Here is a 21,832-nt window from a genome sequence, read left to right on the forward strand (position 1 = left end):
TTTCCCTCCAGAAAAAAACACTCTGGTCTCCTCCCATCACCTGACTGTCATAGTTTAACCCCAGCCAGCAACTAAGCACCACACAGCTGCTCACTCACTTCACCCCCACCCAGTGGGATGGGGGAGAGAATCGGAAGGAAGAAGGTGAAACTCCTGGGTTGAGATAAGAAAATTTAATAGGACAGAAAGGAAGAAACTAAATAATAGTGATAATAATAACAATAATAAAATGTCAATGCTAATAAAAGGATTGAAATATACAAAACAAGTGATGCACAGTGCAGTTGCTCACCACTTGCCGTCCAATGCCCAGTTAGTTCCTGAGCAGCGATCCCCTGCCCCAGGCCAACTCCCCCCAGTTTATATACTGGGCATGATGTCACATGGTATGGAATACCCCTTTGGCCAGTTTGGGTCAGCTGTCCTGGCTGTGTCCCCTTCCCAACTTGTGCCCCTCCAGCCTTCTTGCTGGCTGGGCATGAGCAGCTGAAAAATCCTTAACTTAGTATAAACACTATTTAGCAACAACTGAAACCATCAGTGTGTTATCAACGTTCTTCTCATACTGACCCCAAAACATACCACTATACCAGCTACTAGAAAGAAAATTAAGTCTATCCCAGCTGAAACCAGGACATGGACCTTCAACAGTAAACTTCAAAGATAAGCAAAGCAGGAGAATCTGTTGGTGATGAGGTAATAACTCTGCTTCGATAGGATTAAGACACTGTTTTTCTAGAAATACTGGCCACTTCTCTCAGCTCTAGTTACTCACTGGAGCTGCACTACTTGTAAAAATAATTCTATAGTGGTACATGGCAGGTGTTACAAAGAAGATGGAGCTGTCTTTGAACTTTAGAGTAGTTTTGTCTCACTTTGGGAGTGGAAAGACAAATAATGTTGTAATGCCTGTGAGTGATACTGTGAAAAAGAAAGGGCTTGATGCATGCCTGCCTGCTTTATTGGAGCAGATGCCAAAATTATTTCTTGGGCTGTTTGCTTTCAGGCACATTACAGGTAGCTCTACAGGTGAGAAGCTCTATCTTTAAAAGAAAATTAAAAAACCCAAACAACTACATGGACTGAAAACCTAGCAAAGTGTTATGGAGATGTACGTTTCCAGTGTGAGGGGGATTTACGTGATCAAGTCAGACAAGGCGTGTAAACTCATGGTAGGGCAGCTCTGGAGCAGCATGTGCATCTCTGTCTGTGGTGACCTTGTGCTGCATGGTGATGTGGGGGGACATAATGTCCTTTGATGCATGGGAGCGGTGAGCCTGCTGGCCTGCGCACAGGGTGCAGCCCCTCACAGGGTCCTACCTCTGCCAGAGGTGGCCAGCGAACTCCCAGAGGGGGAACTGGGGAGGAAAAGCTCAGGTGTTCATCTCTCCTGCCTCACCATGTGCAGCATTTCACGTCCCCTCTTTTCGGACATAGGTGGTTTGTGCACAGCTGCTGCAACGCAATTTGTTCCAGGTTTATACCCTGAGCTTCGCCTCTCTGTTTACATGCCCCAGATTTAAGGATCTGTTGTGCATGCATGCTTTCGCAATTACATAGCAATAAATAAACCTTTGCCGATACTGTAGTCTGCTGGGAACGAGATCCAAGGTGGTAATGTAGACTCTCTGTGGCAGGTTTTTGGTAGCACGTGCAGATTGTTTTCTAGTTCCTGTGGGGATGCCAGCTGTAATAGATACGCTGCGTACCTGACACCGAGGAGTGCTGCGAGGGATGAGCGCTGGCCTGTCTTGCAGGTCTTCAGAGGGTGCAGTCGTCCTCTCTTCTCTCCCACTTCCCCCGTTGCGTAGGACACTTGGCTTTAAAACTTTGCTATGGCACTCCAGGGGCAGCTCTCCTCTCCTCAGCATGTCCTCTGGGCAACGCGGGCAGGACTACCCTGTTTGGATGATGCCCTTTTTCCTCTGGCTCTGCGTATTTCTGGCTCTGTTCCTTTACCGTATGTCGGAGTCTGTGTAAGGTGGTGAAAAAGTAGCCTGGGTGGCCTCGGATACGGCTACGCCAGTAAACTAGAGCGGGCTGGAACATGGGCATAAGCTCGGCTGTGATGGTGTGCTCTGTTAGGTAGCTGGCATGCTTTTCACCTGGTTTTCCCCTATGCCAACAAGCATTTTCCTATCTAGTGCCAGGACGTGAGTCGAGGAAGGGGACAGAGGTCCTTCCCTCTGGGCAATATGGACCAGGCTATCCTCCTTGGGGAGGATGAGAGCTTAGCTGCTCTCGCTCCCATTATTAACCCGTTATTAAATGCTGTGCCATTTGCCTCTCGGGGCAGAGATCAGGCCTTAGCATTTTCTGTTTAATAATACAGAAATAGCTTTCTGTTTCATAATACAGAAATACAGATTAAATGCTTCTTGCATGAAATTGAAGAGTTGATTCACTAGGTGTCATTTCAAGACTTGTGTTTCCCCTTCGGTTTCAGTCATTTGGAAGTTGTTCCTATGTGGAGTTTAGCAAGAATTAGCACTGGGATTCCAGATGACATGCAAGGGCACTTCAGTCACAGAAAACAAGCTCCTTTCCCCTTTTGAAAACACTAGCATTTCAAAAATTACTCCTCTAGGGTTTAGATTTTCACAGAATGCAATCATAAAAAAGCCTTGCGCTGTGCAACAGGGGGGGAAAAGGGAAGGCAAAAATATTTAAGTGTGGCTTAGCAATATCCAGAGAATTCAAAAAAAAAAAAAAAAAAGTATTCTTTATGATGATGATAAAATGTTGGCAGCTTTGATAGCTTGTGAGAACTTTTGGATAAATACTTCATGATCTTTCTCTTAAATCCCAGAGAGCCCCATGAATTCTTCTTGCAAGAGCATTTTATTTTTTCAAAAAGCGTGTACCAAAACAAACCTAAGATGAGTTGGGACACTGCACTTTGTTTCTGCTTGAATCTCCAGACTCAACATTTTCTCTTTTCCTTTGCAGGCCGTATATATGTTCTATGCTTTGGCAATTGTCTGCGATGACTTCTTTGTCCCTTCATTGGAAAAGATTTGTGAAGTAAGTATTAGAAGATGTTACTTAAACTTGTGTGCTGCTTTAGCAGCAGTTCTCCTTGAGAGCCTCAGAACATGATGACAGTGTATTTACTATTGTCTTAGAATGTTCCCCATGTTTCTTGCTTAGTTGCTCAACACTGCATGTGTGCGTTGGCTCAGCTTCATGTTCTCACTCGCAGGAGATGGGCTGGGAGTCTGCTGGTGGGTAAACTTGGCTGACGCTCCCTGTTAAAGCTAGCAGTCGCCTCTCAAATAACAATTCCTATATATGCATCATACCACTTCTTAAAAATGGAGGCAATTTATAACATAGTGAAAAACACGTTCTCTAGAGCAGTGATTCCCAAACTCAGCCCCACACTGCAGGCTCCCCGGCAGTGCTAGCTGCGTCGTGGGTTTCCAGGTAATAAGCCCGGGAGAGCTTGTTAGCTTGTCCTGTGCTCTGCTGCTCACTGCTGACGTGCTCCTGCCTTCCTGGCTGAAGAAACCCTGCCCTTGAGGTAGGATCCAGCTGTTGGAGACTGAGAGAGGGTTGGAACGTTGTTCATTGCCTGTGTAGGCCTTTTATTTCTTGACTTTTGCATGGGAATATTGATCCACGGGGTGTTTCTGAGTTTCATATATCATTAACTTAAAACTTAGAAACCTCCCAAGTGTCAGGCTGGGAAAGAAAGAACACCCAAGAGAGTTCAGATGTGTTGGTATTTTAAAACAAAACAAAACAAAGAACACCCAGGGGAGGGAGAGATGCCAGGCTCTCGGCCAGCTGACTGAGAGCTGGGTCCTGCCCTTGCGTGTGGTCGTGGGACCAGAGGGCTGTGCTTTCCTCCTGCTCCCGCTGTCCAGCTGGTGAGGACCTGCACGCTGCTGCTGCGTTCATGCTGGGGCTTGCTGGCTCCCAGTGCAGCCACTGACACGGAGTGCTGCCTAGCCAGAGCAGGACTGCCCTGAGTAGACCCATGCCAGAGCTGGGTTTGGCTGCTTGGACTGCAGTGAGAAATGAAGTCTTGGTTTAGGATCAGGACGCTGCAGATGTGCAGCACGCTTGCTTCCTGGGGCCTTTTGGCTTTGCTTGTACAGTGCCCAGTGCAAGAGTTCACAGGCTGACGGCTCTCCAGGTGCTCCAACTGTTCACGCTGTGATAGTTGCTGTTGCCTCGTGTTTGTGTGTCTTTGCAGATGTCTCTTCAAAAACACTAGGCCTTATCCTTAGCTGATATAAATGAAAACCTCTGGTGATTCACCCCAGTAGAAATCATGGATCTTGTACCTTGCCTTCAAAGTCATGAGTTTCATACCTTGTATTGTGTTGGTATTAGTTGTAAAGCAGCAGGGACAGCTAAGTCAGCTGTAAATAAGCTCCTGAACACTTCCAGCAATTGCAAGGGACTCTGTCCCTCTTTTGCTTTCAGCTTGGCATGCTGAAATTTTGGAAGACAAGGAGTACATTTTAGCCTAAATCAACTCGGACAGCTACAGGGTGAACACAGACCATGCGCCTGAAGAGACTGAGAGCCCTCTCCAATGTCAGTCTTGGGCAATGAAATCTGCGTGTAGAAAATATGGTTTGGTCTTGCCAGTTAGACATCTCTGTCAGCTGGAGGAGATGCCTGCCAATCTGCCTGGCAATAAGTGTTGCTCATTAGGGCGTGGGCTGTGCCTGGCCCTGGGAGGAGGTGTGGGAGACGGCAGGAGAATTTGTGCTGATAGCTCTGATGGAAGTTGTCTCTAAGCTAATCTGATATTTGTAGTTCAGCACCCTGCCATACAAATTATTTTTGCATCATAAAAAAAACAAGTCCCCAGGAAATCCCACCATTCCGGTGCATAAGTATTCAGATAACTGAAGGGCGACAACACAAGGCAGGAACTTATGTCCTGCAAAATTGCTGCGCTCTCTAGGGCTGAATCTAGGCAAAGCCACTGTGAGATTCAGGGGGAGGGAATGGAGAAGTTGATGTGGAAGCGGGGATGGGAGACGCTGGAGGTGTAGACATGCTGAGTTATTTAACCTCCTCTCTCCCAAGTAAGGGAACCCTGCTGGGAAACGTGGGTCTAGAAGACCAGCTTAGGTCACTGTAGATGGATGAAACCTGAGCTGAGTAAGTAGTGTCTAGGACAGGCTTCTATTTTGGGGTGCTGTTGATATGCCTAAGGGCAGGCCTGCCACCCAGAGGGACACAGGTGGAGCCCAGGAGATTGAGGGAGATTATTACTTCTCTTGACTGAGCACTCGTTAAATCCCATCTATGAGTGTATTTTGATTAGTGGCCTTGCTTATGGCACAGTTGTCTGATCTGGGTCTGCGGAGTGCTAGCTCCTGTTACAGCTCTGCCATGGACTCTCTGAGTGACCTCGGACCAGCTCCATCGGTTCTCCACACGTCTGTTTCCTGCAGTGGTCAGTAGAAATATTGTTCCTTGACTGTATTTACAAATCATGCTAGGAAACACCATGCATGGTGTTAATGATTTCTGACTCGACTGGTGGTAAACTTAGTTATTGTAAATGAGAAGCTCACACACTGGAGAAGACCCTCTCCTTTTACTGTCATTAGCTTTCCATAGGTGCAGGATCTGTGCATCACTCCACCTGCCCCAGAAGGCTGTTTATAGAGGTACAAGTGTCAGAATTATGGTGCCATTTGTTCTTCTGACAAATTCTCAGATGTGTTTGGGTTTGTACAGACATCTGATGTCTAAAAACCAAACACCTTCCCCATGTGACTTTAACATAGAAGGCTACTAGAAGGCTACTTTCACTTGACCAGATCTTCACTTTTTGGTTATTTGTTGTCTTCTCAATGGTACGTAAGAACTCCTCATGTGCGTTAACGGTTCTGAACCATTGTGTTACCCAACACCACCAATAAAATAAGGTGATAATAACAAGTTTTATTCAGTTGTGTGTGAAAGGGAAAACTTAGCGATAGAACACTAGATCTAGCATACTTGTATTAAGAAGTTACTGGCCAGAAGAAAGATACTGTGTTATTAGAGATTATCAAAATGAGTCATATAAATGGATCAGAATTTTACTATTTCTGTTGCTCCTACTTGATTCTCTCCCAAGAAAGGTTTTTCTCACCCAATAAGTGACCTTTGGGGGCATTCAAGTCCTTTTATTTATGTATTTTATGCATAATTAGACAGTTCTGTAATTACATGATAGCAAAAGAAATGTGCATTCCTGTTTCCTGATCCAACTACTTTTGATTTTATCAGTCCAGAATGGCTTGTCTTTAAAGCATCCAGCTTTCCGTAGTTTGTCCTTGATGTTAGCACTCAAGAATGCATGGGAAAAGGCTCGGGTCACTTCACAAAGGCCTCTGCAGCCTTTGGTATTATCCACTCTTGCCTGTTCCTCTAGGAAAGGGAAGGTTTTATTGTTGCCCAATGACAGCAGATTCTACCACCATTGCTCACGCCAATCAGTACTCTCCCCCCATAAAGAGCCTGTGAAATGAGTAGGCTGACTGGGAGAGCCAGGGCTGCTTTGTGAGGGAGGAGACCACCTGAGTCCTCTTCCATCACCTGATAAGACCTATGACGTTTTCAAGTGTGTTCACTTGTTCGCTAGCTCACAAAAAATAATCAAGAGAGAGGAAGGGGGAAGAGAGTGCCTTGCAGGAGCTCACGTCGAAGAGGTCGTACTGGGTATGGCAGTACATGTAACGTGCTTAGCATGCAAACAACCGTAAATGGTAATGACTTGTTGCTGACCTAAGATCTACCATCAGTAATCTGACTACCACCTACTGTTGTTTCCAGCACAAAAGAATTCAGACCTCCTGCCTGAAGGCTTTTTTGGTCTTGGAGATCAACCAACAGTTATTTTACAGTTGCTCACAGTTTAGATGCACCAATTCTAAAATAAATGCCCTTTTTCTGGCTTAGCTTCATCTAGTTTGGAAAGCAGTTGTTGAGTTAAACCAACAAGGTACTTGTGCTCCCAAATGTGTGTGTTGAGATGAGAATTTGTTCCATGACACTTGCTATGGTAGACATTCACATTCTGTCTTAGTTCAGCTGTACTTACAATAAAACCCTGATTTTCATTTGTTTTCTAAACCAGCTGGTACTTCCATTAGCCCAGCTACTCTCTGTTATTGGCGTTAGAGAGTGTTTACATGACGCAACTAACGTCATATATCAATTGCAAACATTTGTCAGCAAATACGGGAGAATACATTTTTGCCTCCTACATAGTGTGCTGTATTTTCTGCTCTATTGTATTAACTTAATCATGATATGCATTGCAGTAAATTATCTAGGAACTGTCCTCGAGGGAACCTACTATAGCTTTAAATTAAACCATCCCCACAGAAAGTCAGCACAGCTGGTTTACTGGGCTGATGGTCTTTTCTTTCAAAAGACACCATCAAGTTGCAGACTGTTGTAGAATGATTGTCTCTATATTTCCATAGAGCATCCTGCAGAAGGAACTGGCCTTTGGGGATCTACTTCCGGTCCTATGAACTTCTTCTATAATGGTTTTAATCCTACTTAAAATTGTTTTTCATAAAGCTGTGTTTACTCAGGTTCTACAAGCTTTTACAGCAGTGCAGCAATGCTGTGGTCTCCCACTTAAGAAGCATTCCCAGTGAGGGCACATCTTTTCCTTTTTCCTTGTCCCCGTAACATATGTACAAAATTTTTTGTTGTATGTGCACAGTCAGTGGATAGAATTACTTTCTCTTACAGGCCTAGAATATCCTTTGTGGCATCTTCAATCCAGATAAGGTTGGTGGGATGATTTCTGCAGTCTTGTCTCTGTGCAAATGTACTTTGGTAACGATAAAGTTGCAGACAAACCGTGCACTGCTACAGAGGGAAGAGGGGGAGGAAGGCTTCCTCTGTCCTGCCAGGCTGGGTGTGCTGCTTCAGACAGCTGGTTCTGCTAGGGAAATGTCCCCACCATCCTCAGCTGTCTTCCCCTTGCTCGTACAATGGCAGCCGCTGACTCACGCGCGTGCGAGCAAGCCAGCTTTGTGTAGTAACAGCTCAGCAGTTTATGGCCGTATGGCAGGGGTTGGCTTTTTTTAGCTACTAATTAAACCGTGGAAGGTGCCAGCAAGGCATGTGGTCTTTAACAGCCTTGTCGCATTTGCTGAACAGTGACTTGTGCAGATGGAGCAGTGGGAATGCCGAAAACGTAAAGGAAGTAATTAACCAAGTAAATCTTTGGAAACAGCATGTGCCGATGAAGTTTTCATAGAGTAGTAGGTCCTTTCCCTTACAGAAACTGCCATTTTAGAGAGTCCCTGGGCACTGCTAGGGGAAGGCTATAGGAGGTAAGTATCTTTGATGGTGAGCCAAGTGAAAGGGGCTGAGGAGAGGTTACATGTCCAAGGCTGAAACAATACCAGAGAAGCTGGCTGGGGGTGAATCAAGCCTGAGCTCCAGCCCTACCCTTTACAGGCCAAAGTAGACGTACAAAGTAGCTGTGTATTGTCAGGGTCATGGAGGAGACAGAGAGTCGTGACTGGTGAAACTGCCTCGCTGTTGTCCAGAGTACTGGTCTTTCTCTACTCTGTAAAGGGTATCACAGCCACAACCTGCCCTTTCTACAAGGAGATGCTAACTTAAGTAGCCAATGCCTGTGATGTCTTTTTCCCCTATAGTTAAACTTTATTAACATAAAACTTTATACATATCTGCAGTTTCCCACTCTTGGTGGACAGTTTAATGTTTCTAGTTGAATTCCTTTAGCCTCTCAGTGTTGTAATCAATGACTTTGATGTGTTTTTCTGCAGCGCTTGCATCTTAGCGAAGATGTGGCTGGGGCAACTTTCATGGCAGCGGGAAGCTCTGCTCCTGAGTTGTTTACATCTGTCATAGGTAACTAACCTGCTGCTGCTTCTTGAAACCTCCACATTTCCCTGGCTGTTTTTCGGAGTTGAAATGGGATTGCTAAGCGCCTGTAACATTCGTTATAATACCTGGCCCTTCCCTCATGGGCGCACACAGAACTAATCGTGGGGAATCCTCGCTAGATGAAATGGCTCTGAAAAAGTGCCTTTATCCCACAGCAGGGCTGCCTTGGAAGTGGTTTGATCTGACCCCGTCAAACCAGGGCCAGTAGGCAGTTCACCTTAACCGTCTATTAATCTACCTTGCTGTAGCACAGCCAAACTGCACAGCGCTGAGCTCTGCATGTGCAGCCTTCTCCTCTCCTGTCCGCCCTCCTACGCTATCTGCCACGCCGTCTCCAGGACGTAGCGTGAAATGATGCACCTCCAGCCTCCTGGTTTGGTACCCAGATGAACTCTTTGTGTCCTCAGCTGCAGGTTCTCTGTCATCACCTCCACTCTGGTTAGTCTTCTAACACCACTTCCCTCTGGGAAAGCCAGAGTGGGGAGGAGAAGAGTGTTTGAAATCCTTTCTCACAGCAACAAGTTGGTCAGAGCATCACGCTACCAAAGCAACTGTCTGCTTGTGGGAAGCGTGATCAAGGGATCAGCAGTCCTTAAGTGCGTGAAACCCAGGAAACTTATGTAGTCCTTCAACAGCCTTGAGCTAAGAGGGGACTGTAGTCAGCTGTTATAAAATGATGCTGTACGTATGCTACCTGACGCAAGAGGAAAGTGTTCTTACAGTTTTACTCATCCACATCTATATTGGTAGGTGATCATCAGAGCAGTGCTTGGGAGGTTAAGGTGGGCTCTCCATCACTGAGGAGAATTATTCTCAGCTTAGATACTTTCTCTAGAAGATACTTCTATTTCAGTCACAGCTATCAGATGCAGAGCACAAATTAATTCACGCAAAGCTGCATACTCTGCAGAGAGGTCTGATTACGCAAGCAAAACCTTAAAATGTAGGAACTTAAATTGGACCAAGCTGGGGTTGTATTCCAGTTAAGGATAGTGCAGTAGCAGGGTGAAAATAGAACCAGATTCCTTCAGGCAGCTTCGAGAAGCCCTAATGGTCAGATCATTATCTTGCTGTGATATAATCCACCAGATACAGAGTGTCACTTGGCAGGTGACTGCTGCTGTGCAACATGTTTCTGAGAAAAGGATAAAGTGGAAAAAAAATACCTGAACCACACTCGCTGGATAAGTACTGTTGGAGCCTGAAAAGCAAGGGGTGAATTTAAACAGACTGACAGCTAGCAGGAGATGGAGTGTTATTTTTAGGCTCACTTCCTAAGGAAAGAATTTTGTGCAGTACCATGATGCATGTGTCTGTCAGTTCGTCTCCCTCACCATTAACCTCATTGACCAATTTTAACCAAATTTGACAGAAGAGCTCTGAAAGGAGCTTGTAACGTAGCCCCATAACTCATCCTGAGAGGCATCATTCAGCTTGCAAGTAGCTAGTGGCCAGGCAGCTCTGACTCAGCTCCAGCTCAAGCTTCTACTTGCCTGTTGAAGCTGGTAGGGATGGAGATATGCGGAAGAGCAGAGTACCAGTGAGGGGATGTGTTACGGGAGATAGTTTCCTGCAGATTTGTGTCCGACCAGCTGCTCCCACGGAGCTTACTGTCTTTTATGATGTGTATTGCCATAATGTTGGATCGCAAGACCAGGAGGTTAGTGACTTAGACATGTCTAAGGTATTTGGTTTTCATTAGACAATCTATCGAGGTCCCCTCAGAAAGCAAGTTCTGCCATCTTTATTCACCCTAGTACCTTTCTCTGCAAGTTGCCCTATTAAATATGAGAAAAGTGGCAGAACGGGTACATGTCTTTAGATTCATTAATGGGGCGTGAGGTCTGCAATTGTTTGTGGAAAAATTCTGCTCTTTCCAATTTACACAGCTTGCCTTGAACTTGTTTTTCAGGTGTTTTTATCACAAAAGGAGACGTAGGCGTTGGAACCATCGTAGGCTCGGCTGTATTTAACATTCTCTGTATTATTGGCGTGTGTGGGCTTTTTGCAGGACAGGTAAGAGCATTTAATGATTCCTAACAGTTCTTGCTTCATCCTGTGCCTTGGCTGTACTGTGAAATCAGCTGCCAGGTTCACAACCTTGCTACAGATTTCTCTGGCTTTGTTCTTTTTAATAGGGCCCTATGCTATTCCTCTTGCATTTTTGAAATGAAAAGCAGAACAGCAAATGTCAACTCAAGCTGTCCAAGATACGTGTGTGGTCAAGAGAATACAAGTTAGTTATTTAACACCTCCTCTTGGTATCTATTGAAGAATGCGTTGTGACGTTTGTATCTGGTTCTTCAGACCAGAGGAGCCAGGATGTCTGTGCCTCTGGCTGGTAAAAATGCACATCGGTGAGCCAGGCAAGATGCCTCTGAAAGAACAGTGACACTTCTGGAGCATCACAAAAGATGCTGCCTTTGTGCAAGGTGGTTTCAGATACATGTGCTGAGCTGGCACAACGTTGTTGGTGACTGGCATGACTTACGAAGTTGTATGAGAAAGATACAGTCTTTGCTTGTAGTTTATCTCATTATTTATATCCAGAATCACAGAATGGTTTATGTGGGAAGGGACCTCTGGAGGTCTCTGATCCAAAGCCCTCGCCACCCTGACCCCCCAAACTCAAAGCAGGGCTGATTTCGAAGTTGGATCAGGGCCTTGTCCAGCCAGGTTTTGAATGCTTCCAAGGATGCCCCAAGTTTTTTCCTCACCAGCAATAAGGCTGTCCGTTCCTAGTATGATTTCTGACTGTTTTCCAGCATGTCAAACTGCTTATGACAACACAAGCTATTCATCTGAAATTAAAGTAATTAAGTTGTGAGATCTGAGCTGCTGTCTGAATTGCAGACATGATCGACTGTATAATTAAATATCTGAATCTGCATTCACCTTAACACTTGCCAACATGCCCAGTATTTTTACAGTCTCATAAAATGTTCTTTGAAATGTTACTGTGCAGACTTATTTGTGAAGAGGAGAAGCAGGATAACATCAATAGGACAATAGGATAACTAGCCCCAGAAGAAGAACGTAAGAGAAGGGGCCTGTATAACTTGGTCAGTATGAGAAAGCATGCAGAGAGATTGGGCTTTCCTGGGAAAGTCTGTAATCCAATTTTCTTTGTGTTAGGAGTGAACTTTTCAGGATGAAGATGAACATTTTCACTATGGGGAAGCTTCAGGAAAAGCCCACAGTGGTAATTTTAGCCACGTAAGCTCCCTTGATTTGCATGGGAACATGCAGCTGGAAGCTACACATGCTCAACATGTTAGTGGTTCTACTGTAACTCTTACTATGAAAGCCCAACTGATTCAGGCCGATTTGTAATGACAGCATGCAGCTGTGTTCCCCAGAGGTGTTCTCCTGCAATCAGTAGCACTTTTTGCTCAGGTTGCTTTTTTCAAGCAAATTAAGACAATTAACTGTTTAGCACAGTGGCAAAGGAGCTAATTCTTCTGATTTTTACTCTCCATGGTATTGATTGCATGCATCAAACCTGCTAAAAAAATTAGGTACAAATCACAGCTTTCAGTGGAGAAGGCTTGCTAGAGTTTGGGGGTTGACGGAGAATGTCAGTCTTCTCAAGAGACCATTTACAAGTAGGAGATGTTTGTTTCTGAAGGCTATAACGCAGCTGAAATGCTCTCGTAAATGCCTTCGGCCTTCCGGGTGTGGTAGCTTTCAGAAGTTCAAAGGGGGGGTTGTCTGCTGTAAGTCATCCTAAGCATGGTCTGCGAGTCTCTTTCAAGCCAAGAATTGAGATTTTTACTGATTTGTCCCAACTTTGTTTTCCCTGACTCTGCTAGTGATTTGCGTGTGGTTTCATCAAGTCACTTAACCTCTGTTTGCTGCAGTTTAACCCACAGAGGCTGGGTGAGAATTGGAATGATTGACATCACTGCGTGGAATCATGATTTAAACGAGCAAATAAGAAACCTCAATTTAAATAATTCCAACATTCTAGATAAAACTCTGCTTTGGTTTGTGCTTTTCATTTTTTCCCACTCCCAGCCCTTCACAAAAAAGTCATTCACTTTTACTGGTGTGATTCATCTTCTTGTTTTGTGCTAGTATTAATAGGAATTTGGTTTTATTAGCAATAGTGTCTCTATAGATGCACTAACATAGGTGCTAAATTTGGTTGGCGGTTGGGTTTCAATTTTGCTGGGGACCTGGATCTCAGTTTTGAGTTGCCTTGTAATGGGCTGGGTGAGCCTGGAGGCAGGCCGTTGGTCTAAGCTGCTTGCTGTGCTCCAGCTCAGTTAGACCAGGATTTTCCTCTTCTGAGCTCACACCTGCGGAGTCAGCAGCTGGAGTCCTCTGATTTTCAGATGAGACCAGTGAGTCAATGGGCAGGGATTTACAAGCCAAACTTTGTTGTCTTGTGAGCCTCCCCCGAGGCTGCTCAGGACACAGACCTGTTTTCTGGGACTCTGGCCCTGGAAAGCGATGTTCAGGCATCTCAGGTGGAGGCTGGAAGGCTTTTGGGTTTGTCAGGTGGCAGGAGAGAAGCAGAGAATTAAGCCCACACCTGTGGCAGTTTCAACCTGGTGATGCTCATGTGGCCTTCATGTTCATCAAAACACATCATTAAATGCTCTGGTGTTGGGAAGTGGCTGCTGTAAATTGCCAGGGTGGACAAGAAGGATTGATGCTCTGTTCCCCCTCTGTCTTACATGTGGGATGCCTCTGGTAGGGGAGGGACAATTTCAAGATGATCACACTGCTGATTTCCACAAGGGGAATTGTGGAGGGGGCAGACGTAACCTCACCATTGCTTTCCTGCAGCACCTGCCAGCAGTAGCAGCAGTGTTCCAGTGGGAGCTTTTATGTGTTGATGAGGGCGATTTGCAGCTGCAGTTGTGGTAGGTAGCAAGTTGGGATCCTGCTAGCTGGTCAGCACAAGCTGCTGTTCGGATGCCGTGTTGCTTGGAGATACCGGCCGTCAAGGAGGTGGACGGAGAGCAGCATGGGCAGCAGTGCTCAGCAAGCCATAACTCTGTGGCAGGGCTGCTTCGTCCTCTCCTGGGGTGCTCAGCTCAGAGCTGGGGGAGGAAATGTCTCTGTGCTGGAGACTGTGGGGCAGCTGCCAGGTGGCAGAGTGCTTGGGAGTGCTGTATTGCCTGCGGGTTGGGAAACCCAGAACTAAAACCTGCAGGGGATTTCTGCAGCATTTCCATAAGCCCTCTTTATTTTTGCAGAACTGTTTGGTATCATAAGAAAGCCTTTTTTTGTTTGGTTTTTTTTGACTGGTAAAAGGTCGAATTAAAAAATACTGGCCAGCTCTCTCCAGGATATGTTTTATTTTTAAATTAGGTTGTAGTATGTATGTGCTATGTTGGATGTATTATTCTTTGGCTTAAGAAAATACTGGGTTTGGCTACGTGCACCTTGTTTAAAAAAAGAAGCAAACCCACAGCCCCAAGAAGCTGGTATGCATTGACTTGAACACCAACTCTAATTGATTATTTTTCTAAGCCTTTAATAGTTGGTAAGTGCACACTTCTCAGAATAAATCAGAATAGACATCCCACTGCTGGAACTGGAGAAGGAAAGTATGATGCCCGCACCTCTATATGACACTACACACCTAAAAACTGCGCTAAAAGAGCATTGTTAGGGTTGAAAGTCAAACACTGAAAAGTTAGAAAATAGCAGCGCTAAGCTTCCTTGTGCAACCTTAATTTGCCCCCCTGGTGTGTATGCATTATTATACAGTCTTTAATTACAGGATCCCATGCTGGTTTCTCCACAGGGTCCCTGCCTCCTGCTCACTTAATGAGCAGCTATTCATTATTTTGTTTTCTCTTCATTGTTCAGTGTGTGCCCTTCTGCCTTATTTACCAGTCTCTATTCAAGTCCTGTTCCAGAGGCAGAATTATTAATTTCCTCTTGAACTTCTGCCGATCTCATTGCTATTGTATCTGAGCAGCTGATGAACAAATAATTAATTTTCTCCAAACCTCTGTGAGATGAAGGGATGTTTTAAAGATGGGGAAACGAAGCACAGAGAGATTAAATACAAAAGAATAACTTGTCATTTTAGGTGCCAATTAGAGCTGGCACGGGCCTGTTTTTCCCCTGAATGTATAGCAACCTGTGCCATGTTCTGTGTTCAGAGGGCAGCTCCTTCTGGCTCCAGATGCTGCTCCCACTGCTCCTGCTGCTCCACCTCAGCATTACGCAAGGGTTTCCTTGCTGGGCTGACCTTGGTTTAAGTGGCCATCTCAATGTCCATACAGCGCAGCTCTCCCTGGGAGCATTCAGCTGCTTTAGCCGTATGAGCCCCTTTTCTTCTCCTAGGTCCCAGCTCAGAAGGTTCCACCTTCTGCAAGGGGACACACAAAACACCTTCGTCGTCACGAGCCCTGGCTTCATCCTTAGGACTGTTCTTGACCTGAATTAAGCAAGTGACTTAACTGCTTCACCTCCTAGCATTTAGTGCTTGCTTTTGCTAGCACGATGATGTTCCTTCTAAGCACCCAGATGCTCCAGGTTTCTTTCCATTCGATCTGTCTCTCCCCCCCCCCCCCCGCCCCATATTTCATGGGGCTTGAGGGAAAAGCTTTCTCCAGACAGATTTTCCCCCTAGATCATGGATCCACCCCACAGCTTTCTCTCAAGCATTCAGCTTGCCCCCAGTCCCACAGTGGTCTAGATCCCTTTTCTTCTCCCTGCTCCTCTGCTCTCTGGCGTCTCGACCTGATGACTCCTGGCTAACTTTATCCATGCCAGGGAGGCACCTTTGGAGGTACAGGAGCCTGCTCTAGAGCCAGGGCAATTGCATTTTCCACTGTTTTCATCTCCTCTACCAGCTGCAGACTTGGTGTACCCCACGGGCAGTTCATGCTGGACTGCTTGTGACACATCTGCCCTTACTCTGCCTGCAGCTGGAGGACCCCACCACCCCTGCTTTGTAATCCCAGCAGAGACGCAGCCACAACGAGAGGCTTCCTTCTGGACACATCTCTGAAGTCATTAAAAGGCCTGTAGCACAGCTCCCTTACGCAGCATGGCAAGTCTAAATCGGGAAGCCCCACTGTGCCCACGTGCTCTCCTTACTCTGAACGCCCAGTAGGTCTCAGGCTACGCTGCATCTCGATTCGACACACTCCTGCGGTGGTTGTCACCTCTGCCGTTGGAGTAGGAGGCTTCCCCATCCATGCTCAGAGCGGGCTGGAAATTGGTATCAAGAGCCATGGAGATCTTGGCCACCCCGGCTGCAGGCACCCACCCAGGTTTCGCTGGTCCGCAGCTGAGCCCTGCTTGTCTCTTGCCCTGGCTCACGTGGGAAGATGCTGCTGGGAGCTGGTGCTGTGTGAAGGGGAAAAGTGCTTAATGCTTAGCAGTCAGTCTGAAGTAGCTTGGGAGCAGGCTGCCAGAAGCCCTCAAGCAAGGCAGTAATTAGAAAAGCTTCCACTTCGTTTCTTTATTTATGTATTTAATTTTGAAATTTTAAGGAATTTATCACCTTGGTAGCTAGAGCCCCAGTCCTGCAAGCAATTGCAGCCAACTCATTTCTGCACACTGAGCTGCTTGCAGGATGGGTGTCCAGAAGCCACACAACTTGTTTATACCGTCTGCTGTTACACTTCGCTTCAGGGTTTCCAAATAACTGTGGTAGTGTTGTAATGCTCCTGAAGAGCTGCTCTCATGCTGAAATCCAATTGATGTAGATGAAAATCAGCTTTAATATATCCTTGTGCTCTTTTTTTTCTTTGTGGCCCAGCCAGAAAGGACAAAGTTGGGCTGGAAAATGGATTGGTTTGAATAATGTCAACAGACTGGGGAGATTAACCATGTGGCTGTCGTGCGCCAGCCCAGAGCTGAAGTTGTGCGTGTTACAAACTCTAGGGAAGGATTAACAAATGCAAGCAAGCAAAATTGCTTTAAAGAACCATAAAGACGTTTCTGTTAGTGTTAAGTAATATAAACCCCATGTCTCCCTTGTTTGTTTTTAAACAGTGTGGAAAATTTGAAAAAGTTTGAAATCCAGTATAAGTCAGAGACACCTCTACCCATCAGACCCTTAAGAGTTGGTGGGCTTCTTACTAACCAAGGTGGTTCTAGATTGTATAACAAATATTTGTGCCATGGTTTGTTACCGAAAAGTAGAAATGTGTGTGTCAGTAGCCTGAAAGTGACTTGATTTTCTCTTCCAATTAGTGTTGATGACACTTTGAGGATCACCAGTGAGGATTCTGGACTGGAGGGATTTTTTTTTTTTTTTTTTCTGTCACTTCTCACTGATATGAGCAACAAAATCACCTGAGGTCTTTATCCTTGGCCTAGGAGGACCAATTTTCAAAAAGTGACAATCGTTGCAGGCTGCCTGTGTTTTTGATGGCCAAACCGAAACTACCTGTAAAGGCTGGATTTTAGAAACTAGCATCCACACTCCAAAAATCAGATCTCTTTTTAAAATATCTTAAATGAGGCCTCTGGAAGCTGAAGAACTCAACCTCTGATGCATTTTGAAATCTCTGACCAAGGCATATTTAGAGAGATAGATAAAGCTTACCTTTGTGAATGGCTGAGTGCAGCCCACCTGGCTGTGGCAGTGAGCCTTAGAAGCTTCTTTCTTCTTGCATCCTCTTGCAATATTCTGCTGATGTCTTACACGCACACACACACCGAGGAAGATTTGCCTTATTTCAGCTATGCAGTGGGTGCATTTTTTAAGCTGTAGTTGGTTTTAATATATGCAAATATATTAAGAATTGTCCTCGTTCCCCAAACGCTGATGTAGTACAGTTTGGATGTGTCTGTAGCTGTTTCCTCAGCTGTCCGTACACCTGTGGCACTAATGCATATTCTTTCAATTGTACAGCTAAGTCACATAACGCAAACATCATTTATTTAGCTGCTGTGTTTGCTTTGCTTTCTACTGGCAAAGAGAGAGTACGAGAAAGTAAGAGAATGCTGCAAGAGATGAAACGGTAGCAGATGCAGCCCTTCATACAGAAGTTCAGCAGCGTTTCACGGGGATGCATGCTAGGTAGCAGGGAAGAGGTACAGGCATGGAGTCTGCTGTCTGCATTGTGATGAATCATATTAGGCTTTTTACATGGTAGCAAACCAACTGTGTATGGCGAGATTGACCTTAGCCCAGGGTCCCCTCCAAGCCTCAGTCGCTCTGTTGTGCCTTCTCTCACTCTCATGTTTGTGCTTCACAAATTCTTCGTTCCTTCCGCTGCCCTCTTGTCATCCTTGGTGGCAAGGATGTGGGATTCTTGGAAGCAGTCAATGCTTGCTTAATTCAGCTCTCATTCAAGCCAGCACAAGCAGAGTTTGTTCAGTTTTGAAAATTCCCCCATCCAGATTCTTTTCTTTTTTGCAGCTCTGCTGCTTTCCCCTGCGTGTCATCCAGTCCTCCTCTGTCCTCATGCAGCCCTAAACTGCAGCCTTTTGCAGTGTTGCAGAAGAGGATGAAGGATGAGAAGGGGTTAGTGAAAAGTGCTTAAGTGAAAGCAGTATAACCATGAGTTGCAAGTCACTCCAGCATTAGACAGTAATTTTTAATCTGCATAGCTTGATTTGTTAATTACCATTTAACTGCTGTGTTTTTCAATTGAGTTCTAGTTTCTCTGTTTCACCTTTCCCCAGAACAAGACAGGCTGCTCTGGGTGGAGCAGTGGACAATGAATGCTGGGTTGTGCCAGAGACGTTCTTGTATTTTTAGAGGTTCTTCCAGTTATTTCTTCTGTCAAGGGGTCTAGTTGGTGGCCAGGTGTCATTCCTCAATATACTGGAGTAAAAAAGGACTACCTTGACTGTCTGACCTGCTGCCTTCTGCTCCAGTGGTATTCTTTTACCTGAGGAAATAAACTAAATTTAGAAGGCTCATCTCTGTCCAAGTCGTGGTAAACCCTTGTGTAAGCTAAGGATGCCTGTCAGAATCATCAGCTGACATGCATTCAGTTTTATCTCAGCGTGAAAATATACCTAAGAAATAGGTATTGCGAATAGTGAAGAACTGAGAGAAGGAAACTGAGCAGAAATTTAATAACCAGGTAGAACATTGTTTATTGAAGAGACTGGGACTTTTGTAATCTATTTTTAACCTAGTTCTGTCATACAGTTAGCTTGCATGCGTCTTAATCTTTTAAGCTTTAATTTCACTGACAACAAGTAATTCAGACTGGAGTCGTTACTGACCTTTGGCTTTATGATTGCATTCATGAGCTTTTTTTTTTTCTTCTCCTGGATTGTGGAGCAGTTTTGGGAGGGGAGAGGTGGAATATTGACTTTTTTTCTTCGTTGGTGTGTGACCATCAGTGGAAAACATGTAAAACTGTGGAGGAGTAGTTTAAGGAGAACTTAATGCCAACTGTTGGGACTGTACCCTGCTCTTGTAGTCCGGGGCACAATGTTTTTTGTGCTGGCAACATTTTATAGTGACTGTGGGCCTGCGTTTTTACTGATAGAAGTGTGTTGCAGACTTGAAAGCAAGAAAGGGACAGAGTAATAAGCCAGACAGGGATCCAGCACTGAGACTTCCACTGAAGACAGAAATTGTTGTAGAAGTCAAGGCTGTGGTCCTGATGGGAACATAGAGCTGCTAGCATGGCCATGTGTACATGAAACCCCAAGCATCAGAAGAACAGAGGGAGGATGCTGGCAGCATTGTTCCCACTGTCCTACAGAAAGTCAGGCAGTCAGTAAGCAGTTTAGATTGCAGACAGGGCAGAAAGATGTCAATGGAGTTGCAGGATGGAGAGGCATCAGTTAGTATAGAGATGCTGCCCAAGGGTCCTAAAGGCTGAATGGCTGCAGCCTTTCTGTATGCCCTAGTAAAGTCCTTGCACACCCCCAGAATAAAGAGGATGCTCCCAGCTGCACGGCCAGCAGCAGAAGTTACCTGCTGCCTTGGCTTTCTTCCCTGCTGCTGTCTGGGCAGGGAGCTGAACGGGCTCCTCTGCCTCTTGCATTCTTTGTGTTTGTCGTGGTTTCAGCCCAGCGGGTAACAAAGGACCACGCAGCCGCTCGCTCACTCCTCCCGCCCCCCTCCGGTGGGATAGGGGGGAGACGGAGGAGAGAAAAGAAAAAAAAACTGGAACCTCGAGGGCTGGGATAAGGGCAGTTTACTGGGACAACGCAAAAAAAGTTACAACAACAACGACGGTACTAATGAAAGAGTATACAGAAAAGAGTGATGCACAGTGCAACTGCTCACCCCCCGGGACCCGACGCTCCGCCACTTCCCCCACGAAAGTCGAGAGCAGGAGAGCCCTCCCCCCGGCCCACTCCCCGTTTATATACTGGGCATGATGTCACATGGTATGGAATAGCTCCTTGGCTAGTTCAGGTCAGCTGCCCCGGCTATGCCCCCCCCCCACCTCCCAGGTTCCTGTGAAAATTAACTCTATCCCAGCTGAACCCAGGACAGTGTTTTATCAGAGCAATCGTGGAGGATGTTCACCCACTGTAAAAGCAGTAGAGTGCTCCTTTTCTCTGGTGTTTTCCTGCTGGGATGTTTGGCACTGGCAGACAACAGAGCAACTCTGAGTGATAAAGCAAATCAGATTCCTTTCCAGCTCCCCCTTTAACCCAAGCGGTGTTATCTTGGGAATTGGGGACTTGTGGAGTTATAGCAAATTTGTAGCCATTGTGCGAGCAAACATGGTTTGTGTTAACCGTGCAGTCTGTTTGTTAACCAGAAAACACTGAAGGTAACTTTGTCCGGTTCTCTGTGAGCGTCATGCTTTGTCTCCACGATGCTGCTACATAGCATCAACCGGTGTGTGGTGAATAAGCCCTGTCAGAGGTACCTGTTACACCATAACCCTTTTGGTCTCCTTTTGGAGAGGTCTGACCAGCTCTACAAGCATTTTGTCATTCCCAGAGTAACTTTATTTCCCAGAACTAGGCCAGCAGCATGCATGAAATCACTATTCCTGCACTGGGTGCCAGTTTAGCAAAGTGACAAATAAATGCTTAGCTTGAAGCAGGGCTGCTTACATCACTTCTGGCTGGTAAGGCACGCAAGCCTAGATTTTGTGGTGTCAGGGGCCTGGCATCAGCATCTAAGTTGAACCAGAAGCCACACAGTGAGGTCAGCGAGATTGGACCTACTGATGATTATTTTTTTTTTTTCCTCCTCTTAAGGTCCTTGTTGCTGTTGTGATAGCACCTAGTAGTCTCAGTTGTGGATCAAAACTCCACAGTACTGTGTGTTATGCAACTACAGAGCTAGAACATAGCTCTTGAGTCTGGAAGCTGGTGATCAGAGCGTACAACAGGAGACGAGGACGGACCGAGCGGGCAGATGGGAAAGCACAAGGATGCTGTGGTGGAGCAGCAAGGCAGCTGCTTAACACGTAATGAGTGATTTATGGGCTGTGTGGGCACACAAAGGGTTTAGCATTGGTGAGGTGTTTATTGGACGCTCCTCTCAGGCCCGGGGACAACTTGATGGTACTCACAGAAGACCGTCTTTTGCTTCAGGAAGATGTGATGGGGACTGGTGCAATGGGCAGATGGGGTGCCAGGATTGCTGTCTGGATGGCGAATGATCCAGGACTGGTCTGGCCATCATAGAAGTTGCTGTGATTTTTTTTTATATTAGCATTTCAAAACCTTCTTCACAGAATTACATTCAATACTAGGATACAAATAGGGGAGGCAATCAGAAGAGCTGAAAATGGATTCCTATCAGCATCAAAACAAGTCTAGTTCCTAATCGCCACTAAACACCATCACTGTTTGAGGTCAAGTTTTCTCTGTCAAAATTCACACACAGATCAATAGTGTGGACTTAACCATTGGTAGGATTTTTTTTCTTAGACCATTTGTAGTGTAAAAGCAAGGGAAATCACAAAATCTTTTCATGTCTGACAAGGACTGGCCAGTCTGAGGAGACTGGGAAATGTTTACCCTGTGGACACCTTCCTGTACCATGTCTACAGCTGTTGAATTCTGCTGCAAA

At 45.7% G+C, this 21,832-nt stretch overlaps 1 protein-coding gene across 3 annotated transcripts in view; it reads left to right on the top strand.

Moving 5' to 3' along the window:
* SLC24A3 (solute carrier family 24 member 3) overlaps positions 1-21,832 on the top strand; it is a 187,332-nt gene that overhangs the window by 121,926 nt on the left and 43,574 nt on the right. For all 3 annotated transcript variants that reach the window (XM_030021792.1, XM_030021794.1, XM_030021795.2), the window contains 3 exons: positions 2,950-3,024; positions 8,778-8,862; positions 10,811-10,914. In XM_030021792.1, coding sequence (XP_029877652.1) covers positions 2,950-3,024; positions 8,778-8,862; positions 10,811-10,914 — 264 coding nt within the window. The remainder of the gene's footprint in view (positions 1-2,949; positions 3,025-8,777; positions 8,863-10,810; positions 10,915-21,832) is intronic.

The sequence above is a fragment of the Aquila chrysaetos genome, chromosome 8 (genome assembly GCF_900496995.4).
Source record: "Aquila chrysaetos chrysaetos chromosome 8, bAquChr1.4, whole genome shotgun sequence".
Lineage (NCBI taxonomy): Eukaryota > Metazoa > Chordata > Aves > Accipitriformes > Accipitridae > Aquila > Aquila chrysaetos.